A 15,556-nucleotide genomic window follows, 5' to 3' on the forward strand; every position below is an offset into this window, starting at 1 on the left:
GGGTGCACACGATCGTCTAGCTTGGGGGGGTGGATCGGATGGCCGGTTCACGGTGCGGTCAGCCTATACCTTCTTATCGCGGGACGTTGCTCCTAAACCAAACATGGGAAAGTTTTTTGATAAGGTTTGGAAAGTGGTTGCTCCGGAGAGAGTTCGGGTTTTCTTATGGCTTGTGAGTCATCAAGCGATTATGACTAACAAAGAAAGGTTCCGTCGGCACTTATGTGATTCGAGTACTTGTCAGGTTTGTAAGGGCGGGGAAGAGTCCATCTTACATACCCTCCGTGACTGCCCGACCATGTCCGGGGTTTGGAAAAGACTAGTACCGCCACGGAAGCAACGATCGTTTTTTGATCAGCCCTTAATGGAGTGGGTTTATGCTAACCTAAGCACTACTACGGAGGTTAGCCACTGTCCTTGGGCGACGACTTTTGCTATGGCAGTGTGGTGGGGGTGGAAATGGAGATGTGGTAATGTCTTTGGCGTTACGGGTAAATGTCGTGATCGGGTGCGTTTTATTAGAGACATTTCTAAAGAGGTAACGGATGGCCACAAGAGACTTCGAGGGCGGTCTAGCAAGGTTGTGCGGGAGGAGAGACTGATCGCATGGAAACCACCACCTGATGGCTGGTTCAAGGTGAATACCGACGGCGCATCGCGGGGGAACCCCGGGCTAGCAACAGCGGGAGGAGTCTTACGGAATGCGGACGGGAACTGGTGTGGTGGCTTCTCCTTTAATATTGGGATTTGTACGGCTCCGTTAGCAGAATTGTGGGGAGTTTACTATGGGCTCTACATGGCTTGGGAGAAAGGTATCACACGGCTGGAGTTGGATGTGGATTCGGAGTTGGTAGTCGGTCTTCTAACGACAGGGGTAGAGGATTCTCATCCGTTGTCTTTCCTAGTGCGTTTGTGCTATGGCTTTTTATCAAAGGACTGGATTGTCCGTATTTCTCACGTGTATAGGGAAGCTAACCGTCTTACAGATGGGTTAGCGAACTATGCGTTTTCTTTACCCTTAGGTTTTTATTCTTTTGATGTTATTCCGCCGGATGTGGCGTCGATTTTACACGAGGATGTGGTTGGTCCCCCTCGGCCAATAAACGTTATTGTCTAATTTTATTTTATTTTAATAAAACATAGGGAGGGCACTAACTCCCGTCAATTTACCAAAAAAAAAAGACTTGTAAATGTTAAGCTCCACAAGAGTTTCCTCCTGGACCACCATAATTGAAAAAGAAACCAAGTAATTTTACTTTACCAATACTTAACCCGTAACATTTCGGACTATCTAACAAATTCTCTATAGGAAAAGTATCAATTCTACATTGCTCGTAGTTGGAATTCACGACTTCAATGTTTTTAAACTGTGCTGATGACCCCCTTTTTTCTTTTTCAGGAAAGTTACCATTACCCATCGGAGGGCTTAAACCTTGACGAGAAGCCTGAACTACACCTCCAACTCCAACCATATTTGCACCATTACCCATAAGGTCAAATAACTCTTTTGGCCAATATCCAATATCAATGGTAGGTGCCTTGGGTATCAGTTTTGTAATCTACCAGTTTCCAGTTTGTTTATCCTTTTCAAATAAGAGAGAAAACAAATTAAATTTCTCAATTAGGAATTTTAACTATAATCAAAGTTATTTAAATGGTAATTTTTGGAAATAGAGTTCAGTCAAATACATGAATTACTAACTTCATTCACAAGTTATTAATTTCTAGATGAAATCATCCACAACTAAGTAGGAATGACAAGCTAAGTAAATATTGCAATCATATCTTAAATTTTCTTTCAAAAAATTATAAATTATTACAAATTCTATATATCACTGTTTCAATGTAAAGAAACTACATTGAATACCTAATCATACATAATTAAAATAATAACAAAAATGAAAAAAAATCAAGATTTACAAAATATCAAACAAATTGAATTTTTCCATAATATGTTAAAATGAAACAAAATAAATTCATCCAAACATTATTAAAAAAAAAGGAGATAGCAGAAGAAGTATCTAGAATTAGAATATACTTGATGGATAGAGTAATGCATGAAGACTTCCCCTGGTTGGTCCAAGGGTTGTGCTATAGGTACTTCTTGTGATATTTGAACAAACCCAGGACATGCCGTATTGTAACATCCTTTTCCATCTTTACCCTATTCAAACCATATTTTATATGTACATGCTATTTTATTTAAGGGGCTTCACATATATATAACCAAAACTAATATATAACATGTGCATACCCACCTTCCAAAATCCGTATGACCAATGATTTGTATCGCCATTTAAACTTGGGTTTATCTGTACAAGTAAGTACTTATGATACTTGAAGACTATCTAAAGGTTTATGAATGGATTAAAAACACAATTAATTAAATATAAAATCTACCATCCAACCCGCTTGAATAAAATTAACTTGGTTATTCATTCCACTGCCTATATATATTTGAGAATATGAGGCTTGATCTTTTCCAATGTTTAGGTTATGTAAACTAAACCAAGCTTCTACACCACGATATGTACCATCACGTGATCTTACTCCAGCAATCTACCAAAATCCGATTTTATAATAACGTATATATTACTATCTGAAATAAAAATGTAAGAATTTATTCGATTTAAGGAAGTAAAAAAAAAAAAAAATTGAATGCTTACATGTGTTCCAGGACTATCACCTGATAGTGGATGGATATATTTCTCAGTGAAAAGTTGTGTGTTGTTGATGTATTCTTTTGAAGTTCTCAATATAGGAACAGTTCCCTCTGGACATCTCATTTTCTTCATATATGTTTCATTGTTGCTAGTTTGATTATTAAATTCCAGTCTTGAAACCGATGGTTTTTTCTTTTCAAAAATAAATAATATATTCAAATTTAATATCACTTATATCATAGTAAAATGTGCGGATGAGAACAATTTTGAAAAGTTTACTGACATGGATTGTATGATCTTTCAGAAGGGGGTGATCAAGTCCTGGCTGCTTATAAATGTCAATGCAATCATATGTTACATTTTCACTTATCTGCTAATAACATATAACATTTGAGAATAAAGACAAAGTTAAACTCAATCCATAAAATATATCATGCTATAAATTTGATGATGTTTAAATAATTAATATATCAAAATGTGTTTTTTTTTTTTTTTTTTATAAACCTAACGTTGAAGGTTTTGAGAGGCACCATGCTTTGATTTGAATGAACTAGTGATGCTGAGAACAAAAGAAGTAAAAAAATCATAGGAAGAGCCATCCTAACTCCTGTAGACATTTTATGAGTTCTAATTTCTGAAAATCCTAATACTAATATAAATACTACAAGAGGTGAAAAAGAGAAAAGGAAACATAGTTATCAGCACTAAAGTGTTTGACTAACAAAACAAATAGAAAGGAAATAGAAATGTTTGACTGAAGTATTATAGAAATGTTGTAATCTGCTTTTTTGGTTCTTTCCATTTTTTTTTAAATATCATATTATATATTAACTATTAGGGGGTATTATTGGATCCTAATTATAAAGAATTTAGATGACTTTGATAAAATCTTAGAATGTACATAATTTAAATATTCAAGGATTGTTAGAGAGTTTTATGTAATCTTGTTGATTAGATTTGTATAGTCTTGTAAAGTCTTTCAAACAATCTCTCTATTTTGATGATACTTTTCATGACTTTATTTTGTAAAAAGAAAAAATGATTAAAATCATAAACCAATAACATAATAATTTAAGTCATCAACAATCATAGATTCTTTTGTTTTAATAGAATAACACAAAACTTTTAATGATTTTATAAAAGTATAAATCTAATAATAACCTCATATTTATGAAGATTTTATATGAATTTTTTCAAATTAATAACTAAAAACACCAAACTTTAAAAGGATTTAATAAAATGTTGATCGGATAACAATAAATTCTACATTACATTTAAAGTCATAAACCAATACCACCCCTTAAATTGGCAAGAAGTAAAAGATGATCAAATGGGAAATGGTAGAACTTTGACCATAAACAAAATGAGGCATACGTACTGTATGTATGTAACATATTTCTTCAATAAGATACAAAATTCATCGATATGTTCACAAAGCTTGTTCGAAAGATTACTAAAGTTTTTACAAACAAGTTCGATGGTGCCTTAGGAGAGAAAAGAACAATACTTAGTAGATACCAATACTCTCTGGAAAGAAATGGTCAAGAACTTGGAAACTGATGAAGCAAAACAAAGGAGTAAGACATATTAGATTGCTCGTATATCACATCCATGTGCCAAGGCCAAAGTCCTATCAGCAAATCCAAGATAAAATGGTAATAACTCTCTATTTTTTGTTTTTTCTTACGCCTTATGCAACTTTAAATTTTGTCATAATCAGTGACTAACACTGTTTTTTCAATATCATTGTAGGAAGAGTAGATGGGAAGACTAGTGAGTCTTGGTGAGATTTTCATCAAGACACACACAAAGCTAGATGGTACATATGTCGATTGAAAGGCGGAGAAAATCAGTCAAACTTATGAGAAGACCTTGTAAGAGAAGCTAACTGAGCTCGAGGGAAGAGACTTCATCTCTTTCAGACGCGGGTACTAGACCTCGAGAGCTCACTGCCGAGGACTGTACTGCCATATTTCTTCAGGTAACATTTTTCTTTCTTGTAATGTCCTCGTGCCTCTGTACTTGTTATCTCACTCTAGTGAACTTGTACCTTTATGTCTTGAACTTTCTGTTTCCTTATCCTGACATTACATTTGAACACTTATGTTTGAGAAATCTTTGGTTTTTAGATTTTAAGTTGTCTTTTGAATCGAATTTACATTTGGTATGCTTTTGTAATCTTAGATTTACTTTTGGTTTGCTTTTGGATGAGAAGCAAACCAAATTTTTTTTTTCTTTTTTACACTGTGTAGTCACTAAACAATCGTTATCTAGTCATACTATTAACCGAATAGTTGCAATACAGTCTTTTTATTTTACGACTGTGTTACGACATTGCAATATTCATGTGCGATTGTGTTACGACTAGGGGTGGGCATTTAAACCAAACCAACCGAACTTCAACCGACCCAAACCAGACCCAATCTTACACTCAAACCATTTGGTTGTGTTTCGGTAAAACCGAACCGAATCGAAAATCCAATGTGTTAATTAACTAATTAATAATATTATTAATAATATTGTAAATAACTAAATATGTAATCTAACATTCTTTCAATATTTCATTTTTATTTTCTACTATTGCTAGGCATTTGATTTTAAATATTTTTTACGAATTTTATTTATTGTTTTACTTGAATTATTGAGTTTATAATTTGTTGATTTTTTACGAATTTTATTTATTGTTTTACTTGAATTATTGAGTTTATAATTTGTTGATTACTTAAATTTATTTTTATAACAAAATAAAACCGAACCAAACTAAAACCAAACCGAACCGAATCGGTACTGAACACAAACCGACCCGAACACAAACCAAACCAAACCCGAACTTAAACCGAAATGCCCACCCCTAATACAACATTGTAATATCCGGATATTCGGATATGGATACAGATTCTAAAATTACGGATAATACAGAGACGAATACGATATTTTTAAAAAAATGGATATTTGTATCGTTAACAGAGCTAGTTTATTTATCTAGTTATAAATAAAAAGTTTCCTCTCCACTCCCCTCCTCTCAAAACCCTAGACCTACAGCGCCGCCGTTTGGATTCGTTTATCTCTCCGCCGCTTGAGGCTTCGCCGGTGGTGTGAGAGGGCTCTGTTCTGTTTTCTCTTTCTTTTATTTTCCTTTGTAGCAGTAGGGTGAAAGATATTGTCCTCTGCTTCTCCGTTAGTGCTAGGAATCGCCCCTCTGTTGCGTCATTTTGGTACGGCGACGGACGATTTGGAGTGAGATCTCGGCTTGTTCTCTCTCCGAGCGACGGGTGGTGGTTTGAAGCTGCTCCGAGCGGCCTTCTTTGCAGATTCAGGGCGTCGGATCTAGGCTCGTGAGTCGCGCCCTCCTGCTTCTCCTATCATTTGCCGGAGAACCTAGCTGATCGGAGCCTAACGATGGAGGCGAGCTTTCGTGTTTTTACCGAGTGTTGGGGTGGATCATGTGGGCGTCGGTGGCCGAGATTTGAGGTTATCCTCAAAGCTGGCGTTCATGTGAGCTTCCTCAACCTCACTTGGTTTCAGTCCGGCCGAGAAGTGAGACAACAAGCATATACTATGATGGCCAATTTGGAATGCATCGGGAGGTGAAGCTATGCTAATTTGTGTTCAAAACTCGTATCTTTAAATGATTAGCATTCTGGTCTTTGAGTGGAAGTTCGGAGAAGCATCGGTTCATGCGTGTCTTGTTTCGCATCTTTTGGCCGGATCAGTCGGATGTATTGTCCGTTTTTGGCTTATGATCGAAATAATGAAAGCTAGAGAATCTAAGTCTAACCGATGATGCGCCTTTTTGGTGTCGAAGCTATTTGGACAAGTCCTACACGCCGATCAAGAGGTTCTAATAGCTTGGATTAACTCAGATCTTTAGTATAGATTTTGGTCCTCTCTATGTTAGTAGTTGTTTTCGTATCATAGAGTAATTTTAGGTGGTTTAACAGATGATTTCACTATGAGTTGTGGAGTGTTATCTATCTCATTGTGGTTTAAAAATGCAATGGTTTCTCGATCAGGTCTTGTTGGTACCGGGCTTCAGCAGGCCATGGGCCCGACGATTCGGCCCGTAAGCTTGGTAGAAGGCATGTGGTAGCTGGGCCTCGCTTGAACGTCGAGCTGTTGAGAAGAAGGAGGAACGGATTTGCGTTGCCTGTTGAAGAAATCACGGAGGAGAGAAGATTCTGGGCAACGACGACGGCGCCTTAGGAGGAACAACGTCGAGTATATAAAGGGTTGAAGCGTTGTTGTATAGGGGGAGATCTAAAAGAGAGAACAAGAGTATTCATTGTAATCACAATATATAAAATTCAGTTCGTTATTCAAGTTGAGCCTAATATCTTGATCTAAACCGAGAGCTTTGCCCAAATCTTTCACTCATTTCATATAATTCGTTTATATCGGTGGATCTTAGCACCCACATGTTCCGTTGGATCCGCTAGTGTTTCAGGGGATACTAGATCGACCCATTGTATTTGGTCCAATTCTATAGAGGTGAATGTTATGTACCTTGAATTTGGATGTAATCCTTTGGATAATGAAAAGTTGATGTTGAGCCAAAAAAAAAAAAAAAAAAAAAGCTAGTTATCGTTGCTCTACGAGTATAAACGGGCTTAGCATTGAAAAAATAGCCCATCAATAACATATATAAAATAACCAGGTTTTTTTTTTTTTTTGTCGACTAAAAAACAAAGAAACTATGACACGGTCGGAAAGATACTCTCCGCTAGGGAGAGCCAAGGAGGCGCCGACGTGCTCATATGGGAGAAAAGGCAATCACGGGTTCTGGCCTTTTTAGCAAGGAAATCAGCCCGGATATTGGAGAGGCGAGGCAGATGCCGAAGGCGAAAGTCCGGAAAACAAGCTTGCAAGGACTTGAAAGAGGCTAATTCCGCAGCGAAAGTTGGCCAATCAGCGGGGTTATCAATCATGGTTACAATGTCTGCACAATCCGATGCAAAGCAGACCGAGGTTTGTCCAATCTTAACCATGCACTCCATAGCCCAGAGAAGCGCATCCAACTCAGCATGAAGGGGAGATAGACACTGGCGCACGCATTTAAGGCCTAAATGATGAACAAGATTAGATCCCGTTAAAACCCATCCAAGGCCACTGAGTGTACCCGAAATTATCCATGATGCATCACATTGGCATTCCAAACCCACCAACCTCGAGAGTGGGGGTGAAACAGAGGGGGCAATAGCAGGGTCAGACGCCGTAGCATTTTCCATAGCTAATCGCCAGACCGCCTCCTCTTGGATTGCCAGACGTAAAGTTTCTTCCGGTGATACCCGGAGATTTTCAAAAATAAAGCGATTACGAGCCTTCCAAATGAACCATAAGATCCAAGGAAAAACATGTAATACAGAGGGATCGATTCCTATATCTTGACCTCTCCAAAAAAGAAAGTCAAAATTATAGAAGAGAGAGCTTCTAGGGAAAACGTTCCCTGAGGTAGGAATAGGGGATAGTGCCCAAACTTGCCGAGATGGAGGGCATTCAAAAAGAAGGTGATTGATGGATTCCTCTTCGGCACCACAGAGGGGACATAATTTATCTTTGCTAACATGGCGGTAAAAGAGACGTTGGCAGGTGGCAATACATCCAGAAAGACATTGCCACATAAAGTGTTGAAGCTTACGTGTGGTTTTAAATTTCCAAACTTGTGCCTTAAGTGCCGAAACACCTGGTCCCTGAAAAGGGGGTCACAAGAAGGACGAGAGAGCGCTCTCGCAGCCCAATATCCAGATTTGACAGTACAGTTTCCAGACTTGGTGTGGACCCAACTAAAGCCATCGCTTAGGTAAGTACGACTAGGTCTAATTCCTAGGATTAGCGGGATGTCCACTGGATCAATCAAATCTCGGATACGATCCACATTCCAAACTTGATTATTTCTATCAAGAAGATCATTAACATAGAGATGAGGATCCCTAGTATCAAGAATGCTCTTAGCCGGCCGAGGGGGAATAGTTGGTATCCATGGATCTAGCCAAACGCGGGTTAACATCCCGGAGCCAATAGTCCTCCTTAATCCAGATAATAAGAGAGGTTTAGCGGCAAACATACTTCGCCAACCATATGAATGGCGATTAGCCTTTTCAATCTGGATGGGATCGCTAAACCGATAATACCTTCCACGCATAACTCTACTTAAAAGTGAACTAGGATAACGTAAGAGCCGCCAAAATTGTTTAGCTAACAATGCTAAATTGAATTCTTCCAAAGTTCGGAAGCCAAGTCCTCCTTCAGAGAGTGGGGTACAAAGCTTATCCCAGGAAATCCAGTGTAGCCCATTACTATCCTCTCTGGTTCTCCACCAGAAATTTGCGATGGCACTACTAAGCTTAGAGCGGATTGCTTTAGGTAAGAGGAAACACGACATAACATATGTCGGAAGAGCCTGGGCTACAGACTTAATTAAAACTTCTTTACCACCTTTGGATAAAAATTTAATCGACCATGTGCTGATACGGCGGTTCAAGCGGTCCCGCACAAAGGAGAAAACCTGCGTCTTAGAACCATGGATCTTCTCTGGTAATCCGAGATAAGTTCCCATACCCCCTTCTAGTTGAATATTTAAAGTAGATTTGATATTGTTGCGGGTGACAGTGTCAATCTCATGCCCAAACATGATGGATGATTTTGCCTCATTAATTTTTGCCCCGAGGCCTCGCCATAACAGCGGATGATATTCAAGATTGTTTGACCTTGTTCCGGGGTCGCTCGACAAAAGAAGAGACTATCATCTGCGAAAAGTAGGTGAGAGGTCGATGGACTGGCACGAGCCACCTGGAGTCCTTGGATACTCCCTGCCCATTCTGCTTCCTTTAGTTGGGCCACCAGAGCATCTGTACACAGGATAAAAAGAAAAGGCGAGATCGGATCACCTTGTCTTATTCCTCTAGAAGGTTGGATGTGGCCACACGGAGAACCATTTATTAAGACCTTATAGGTGACAGAGGAAATACAGAAGATTATGAGATCGACCCATTTCTGGGCAAATCCCATTTTCTTCATCAGAGACTCAAGGAAGGACCATTCAACCCTATCGTAGGCTTTACTCATGTCTGTTTTGATAGCCATAAAGTTCTTCCGACAAGAGGAATTTGTTCGGAGAGCATGAAAGTTTTCTTGAGCTATCAGAATGTTGTCTGTTATCAGACGACCTGCCACAAAGGCAGATTGGGTCTCGGATATTAAGTCCGGAAGTAATTTCTTTAGCCTAAAGCTAAGAACCTTAGAAATAACTTTGTAACTTACATTACACAAGCTGATAGGTCTAAACTCCATCATTGTTCGAGGGCGATCAATTTTGGGGATTAGACAGATATTTGTTTCGTTTAATGATTTGTCAAAAGAGCCAACAACAAAAAAGTCTTGGACTAATTTAACAAGATCCGATCCAATAATGTCCCAGAATTTCTGGTAAAAGAGAGCGGTCATTCCGTCAGGACCTGGAGTTTTTTCTGGGTTAAGGGAAAATAGGGCTTTCTTAACTTCCTCGGGGGAGACGTCGCAAGTGAGTCTCTGGTTCATTTCCTCCGTAATTATCACGGGGACGTCTTTTATTGCTACAGAGGTCTCACGAGGATCTGACGTGGAGAAGAGATCTCGGAAATAATTCACCGCAAGGGATTCGATGTTATCTTCTTTGTCAACCCATCGGTTATCCATATCGAGGAGGCCAGTAATTCGATTCTTCGCCCGTCTTTGTTTAGTTGTTGCATGGAAGAATTTGGTATTCTTATCACCAACTTGGAGCCAAGTTTCTCTACTTTTCGAATGCCAATAAGACTCCTCTTCCCGGAAGGCATCACAGAGTTTCCACTTCAAGTCAAGCAGTGCTTCGGGGGAGATGTTTTCATTCTCATTTGCAGCATCAATCTGATTTTGCAGAGCTTCAATAGCCTTTTGAGAGTTGGTAACATGGAGCTTCCTCCACTTTGATATCGAACTTCGGCAGTTCCTTATCTTTCGTGGGAATACACCACCTATACCGCGTATAGGGAAGGCCCAGCCGTCTTGGATCGATTTTTTGAAACCCGGCTTCCCTATCCAACGTTTATCAAACATGAAACGTTTAGAGAACTTGGGAGGACTATTGCCGATATAAGCCACTAAGGGTCTATGATCGGATCCCCACATTTTTAGGTACTCCACTTTAGTGTGGGAAAAGATCGAGTGCCACTCTTCATTACCAAGGCCACGGTCGAGGCGGGATCTAATGAGCCCGCACTTACGGCGGCCTGCCCAAGAGAGGTGATTTCCTATAGAAGGAAATTCAAGCATACCACAATTTTCTATCATTGTCCTAAATGGGAGAAAAGAGGATTCATAACGTTTTTTCCCTCCAATTTTCTCATGGTTCCCCAAAATCTCATTAAAGTCACCAATCATAAACCAAGGTTCAGAGCGATTAATGCCAATACGGGTAAGTCGTTCCCATACTTCTTCACGGTGTTTGACAACCGGATCACCATACACAAAGGATATGAAAACACGATTCCCATCAATAATGGTTTCAATATCCAAGACACGGTCACTAGAAAAAAGGATTTGAACCGGAAAATCACTAGAATACATGAGGGCTAAACCACCACTATAACCCGCGGGTTCCACAGTGTGGAGACAATCAAAGCGTAATTTAACTTGAAGTTCCTCTAAAAACAACCGATCGTTTTTTGTTTCCGAAAGAAAAAGAAAACCTGGAGAGAATTTATGACACAAATCTTCCAGTCGGCGCTTGGTTAGTTTTGCACCCGCCCCTTGACAATTCCACGCGAGGATCTTCATGGGTTTGTTCCGGGGGGGTCAAAAGGCCCCTCGAGATCAGCAAAGTTACCTAGCGACTTTGGAGTGGAACACGTGAGAGTACTGGCTCGAGGAACGGACGAGGCCTTCCGCGAAGATCTCGGTTTCGAAGAACCGGATTTGGTTGAGTGTCGCTTACGGGGTGTACCACCTTTGGCCTGCTGGATTTTTCTCGAGGCGTAATTAATCTTCAGTGATGGGCTCTTATTGGAGCGCTTTTGCATCCCAGCAGCACGTGGGGAAGGTTTCTTGTTGGGCCGAGAAGAGGTTGAAGGGCCCGTTTCAGCCAGAGAATTAGCCGAGACGATTTGACTCTTGATCACAGTCGTCATCGCCTTGATCGTCGAAGCCGGAGCCACTTGCCGGGAAGGAAGGAGGAGAGCCTCCTGATTCTGAAGCTCCGCATGCAGATCATCGCCTAGAAGGTCATCATAAAATAACCAGGTTTTAAAATTACTTTTATTATTTTCTAAAGCCCAACACGACGCAGTTTCTTGTGTCGATCTTGTTCTTCCACAAGCAGAGACCTAAAGACGAGCAAAGATACGGTTAGAACGGAATACTCCGCCGGAAACTTAATTCTCGTTCTCGACGGCGCCGGAGGACTAGAGAAGAGGTAACAAACATGTCAATAGTTTAATTTCACGTTTCAATTTGGTGATTTGGGGATTTATGCTTCAAGCAATCAAACTCTGTTTCAAAATCTGAATTTAGGGATTCAAAACAAAATGGGTAAGCACAGGAAGAGAGAAGTTGATTCAGAAGACGATACTCCATCTTCAGCAACATCGTCTTCGTCGTCGTCTTTCTCGTCATACAGCTCCGACGAGTCTGATTTGTCTTCTAGAAAGCGGCGGAAGAAGCAAAAGGAGCGGCGGAGAAGTGACGGAGGAAGTTATGAGAGAGAGAAGCGGAGGAAGAGGGAGAAGGAGAAGGAGAAGGAGAAGAAGAGGAAGAAGATAGAGAGGAGGGAGAGAAAGAGGAGAGATATGAAGAAGAAGAGGAGGAGTAAGAAGCGTGATTATGAGTCTGAGTCTGGTTCTGATGATCCTATCTCTGATGAAGAGAGTTCACAGGATGAGCCTGAAACTGTGGTTAAAGAGATGTTGCTGGAGTTTCCTAATGTTGGCAGTGATTTGAAACAGGTATTGTGATGCTTCTTTACTCTAGATAGGTTTGGTTTATGAGTTAGTAGGATTTGTGGTGAACCTGAAAGCATTGCTACTACTCTGCGTCTGCGTGCTGATATTTAGATTTCTATGTCCTCTTCATGTAGCTGTTAGTTATGAGCAGTAGAATTTGTGGTGAATCTGAATAATTGCTAGTGCTATGCGTCCAAGGTCTTTGTTGTTTTTGATAGTTTGAGTTTATGTTCTGTTTTGTAGCTTTTGAAGATGATAGATGATGGGCAAGCAGTTGATATAAAGGGTATTTCCGAGAGCGCTTTAAAGAAACGGTTGAAGAAGCTGTTTATTTCGTTGAAGCTTAAGGAACGTGGGGATAGAGTATTTTTATTACCACCAGGTGCTTCCCCTTCTTTAGATATGGTGGGACATCTTATCAAAGGCGAAAAAGAAGAAGCTGAGATAAACCTTGATGAGTCTGTCCCATTGAAGAAAACTGAAAAGGTTTTGGCAGATGAGAACGGTCTGGGATCGAATTCAGCAGATGATGTTGCTGGTCCAAAGAAAAGGTGATTCACACTTTCTCTTTGAGGTTCATGCTAGTGCGTGATATTAATTGGTTATTCAATTAGATCTTAAACTGGTTTAGACTCTAGAGGATGAAACGTGATGGCGTTATTTAATTGCAGGGTGATTGGACCTGCAATGCCATCGGCTGAGTTACTTGCTGCAGCAGCAAAGCTAACAGAAGCTCAAGCTGAACTTAGGTGCCTTTTAATTGGTTACCCGCTCTTAAGGTTATCATTTTTTAGTTTTTTATGGAATAACCCATTTAGTTAACATTTATATAAATGCTTCAGAGAAGCTGAGCTAGAAGAAGATTCAGAATATTTTATTGGACCTGCTCCACCAGCTGTTGTTGCAGAAGTTGCATCATCAAACGAGGCCGAGCGATTTGAAGAGGTTCAAATTTTCCTTCTGGCATTATAGATACAATTCTTTGTTTTTGAAGTTTATATTCGCTAGTGTAGCAACTCATACTCCACATAAGCAGGTGACACGAATTATGGAAGCTGACGCTGATAGTCCATACGATGTTTTAGGAGTAAATCACAATATGGCTGCTGATAATATGAAGAAGAGGTATGGATGTTGTTCCACTTTTGGGATCAAGAAACATGATTAATAGTCACTAAATAACTACACTTTATCATTTTACACAATTTTAAGTAATATAGACAATTTACATGATTGCTAAGTTGCTATAGACAATTTTGGTCTGTAGGTACTGGAAGCTGTCTCTTCTTGTTCACCCAGACAAATGCTCTCACCCCCAAGCGCAGGAAGCTTTTGTTCTGCTGAATAAAGCTTTTAAGGAACTGCAAGATCCAGAAAAGGTGATTTAATAGATCATCTACTGTCAGATTATTTTTAAATATGCTCTCAGAATTTCTGAGTCATGTGGCGAGCCAACATCTATTTACTTATATTCGCCTAATATTCATCTCTTTTATTGCCCTTTTTGTATATCTCTAATTTATTAAGGTTTACAGAGAAAAGCAATGGATGACAAGATTAAACTTAAGGAGGAACAAGAGGCATTTAAGGTTTGTAATTCTGCTAGATTGATCTATGTAATCTATCTGATAAATTTGTTGTGGACTTACAAAGCCACTGTATACTTACTTGCTCTGCAGGCTGAATTACGCTCAATGCAAGAAGCAGCAAAATGGAGAAGATCACAAGGTGATGATGGGTCACTGTGTTATGCAGGCTTCTTAATCTCTTTACCTTTATGGGATTGAAAGTAATGAATTTTTTTCCGGTTTGCAGGCATATCAATGGATGGCGATGAAGAGCTCCTGGCTGCAACAGAGGTTAAACCTGTACCAACAAGAGATGAGTGGATGACCACCCTGCCTCCTGAAAGAAAGGTGAGAGATCCTTAATTGATTGAAAACGCTTTTGAATTATTAGTCAGGGTTCAAATTTTAAATCTTATCTGGGATTCTTTCGCAGGTTGGAGTGGCCGTGCAGCAGTCAACCACGTTTAGCAGAAATACTAGAGAAGGACGAGGAGACACTACAGCCTGGACTGATACTCCTATGGACAAAGCTGAAAGAGCAAAGATGAAGTAAGAACACACTAAACTTTCAACCTCTCGCTATCACTTGTTAATGACATTTCACGAGGTTGTTTAATCATAAAAGCAACACACATTAATTTTAATAGAAGAAGTTCAGCTGCTCAAATTTAAGCTTTAGGTCTACTATAATTAGCTTTGGACTGAATGCAGCGATTGTGAGCTGGATAGTTTTGTTCTTTATCATTGTTCTCTCTGGTGTTGCAGTTACTTGGAGGCATACAACAAAGCGAGTGCGCTTGCTTCAAACGAAGGGGAAAATATGAAAAGAAGCATGGATGCTGAGCTTGTGGACAAGTATAACAAAGAGAAAAGAGCAAAGTCTCTGGTAGAGAAGCACAGAGAAGAGTCTTCTTCTTCTTCAAGCCGTCTGAAGAAGAAGACGAAGTTGTCTGCATCCAAAGAGAAAGCCGAGAAGGACGAATGGGTGGGAAAACATCCGTGGAAGCCATGGGACCGTGAGAACGACCTCACTGCCGGGAGACAGAAGGTGAAACTTGATGCTGAAGGTATGGCTGAAGGTTTAGCATCTAAGTTTTCTTCCGGGAATTTCCAAAGAAGCTTTCTTTAAAGTTTTGGATATTAAACGGCCAAATAAAAAATAGATGAAAGTTTTTTCCGAAACTTTCTCGGGATATAATGTTATTAGTACATATACCTTATTTTGTTTATGGTCAAAGTTCAATCATTTCCCATTTAATGATCTTCTACTTCTCTCCTATTTTGTTTATATAACATATGAGTTCTATAACTTTCTATCACAACCTTTCCATAGTATTTCAGTCAAACATTTATATTTACTTTTTTCTTCTTTACA

At 39.5% G+C, this 15,556-nt stretch overlaps 2 protein-coding genes, 1 long non-coding RNA gene and 2 pseudogenes across 3 annotated transcripts in view; 3 read left to right on the plus strand and 2 right to left on the minus strand.

Annotated features, from left to right (window-relative positions):
* Positions 1-1,117, plus strand: part of LOC17894017 — a 5,830-nt gene extending 4,713 nt beyond the window's left edge. The window contains exon 6 of the mRNA XM_006301441.2: positions 21-1,117. Within this exon, the coding sequence (XP_006301503.2) occupies positions 21-1,117 (1,097 nt within the window). The remainder of the gene's footprint in view (positions 1-20) is intronic.
* A 68-nt stretch (positions 1,118-1,185) lies between these two features.
* LOC17894631 lies at positions 1,186-3,343 on the minus strand (annotated as a pseudogene).
* A 788-nt stretch (positions 3,344-4,131) lies between these two features.
* On the plus strand, positions 4,132-6,983 carry LOC111832054. Its single transcript, XR_002835188.1, has 3 exons — positions 4,132-4,318; positions 4,416-4,644; positions 6,677-6,983. It is a non-coding gene; the product is annotated as an uncharacterized LOC111832054 (long non-coding RNA).
* A 371-nt stretch (positions 6,984-7,354) lies between these two features.
* Positions 7,355-11,453, minus strand: LOC111832149 (annotated as a pseudogene).
* A 375-nt stretch (positions 11,454-11,828) lies between these two features.
* LOC17895760 (transcriptional regulator ATRX homolog) lies at positions 11,829-15,449 on the plus strand. The gene is made up of 12 exons (XM_006301973.2): positions 11,829-12,087; positions 12,186-12,616; positions 12,857-13,164; positions 13,285-13,362; positions 13,456-13,558; positions 13,650-13,738; positions 13,881-13,992; positions 14,149-14,202; positions 14,293-14,341; positions 14,429-14,529; positions 14,615-14,730; positions 14,947-15,449. The coding sequence occupies exons 2-12, from the start codon at positions 12,200-12,202 to the stop codon at positions 15,308-15,310; spliced, it is 1,791 nt and encodes a 596-aa protein (XP_006302035.1). The 5' UTR covers positions 11,829-12,087; positions 12,186-12,199; the 3' UTR covers positions 15,311-15,449.
* The last annotated feature ends 107 nt before the right edge of the window (positions 15,450-15,556 follow it).

Source organism: Capsella rubella, unplaced genomic scaffold (genome assembly GCF_000375325.1).
Source record: "Capsella rubella cultivar Monte Gargano unplaced genomic scaffold, Caprub1_0 scaffold_2, whole genome shotgun sequence".
Lineage (NCBI taxonomy): Eukaryota > Viridiplantae > Streptophyta > Magnoliopsida > Brassicales > Brassicaceae > Capsella > Capsella rubella.

Bases quoted from the DNA above. Each gene is read 5' to 3' on its own strand.
- LOC17895760 (XM_006301973.2), top strand. From the start codon at position 12,200: ATGGGTAAGCACAGGAAGAGAGAAGTTGATTCAGAAGACGATACTCCA. The intron at 14,530-14,614 runs GTGAGAGATCCT...ATTCTTTCGCAG, and splicing joins CCCTGCCTCCTGAAAGAAAG to GTTGGAGTGGCCGTGCAGCA. The intron at 14,731-14,946 runs GTAAGAACACAC...CTGGTGTTGCAG, and splicing joins GCTGAAAGAGCAAAGATGAA to TTACTTGGAGGCATACAACA.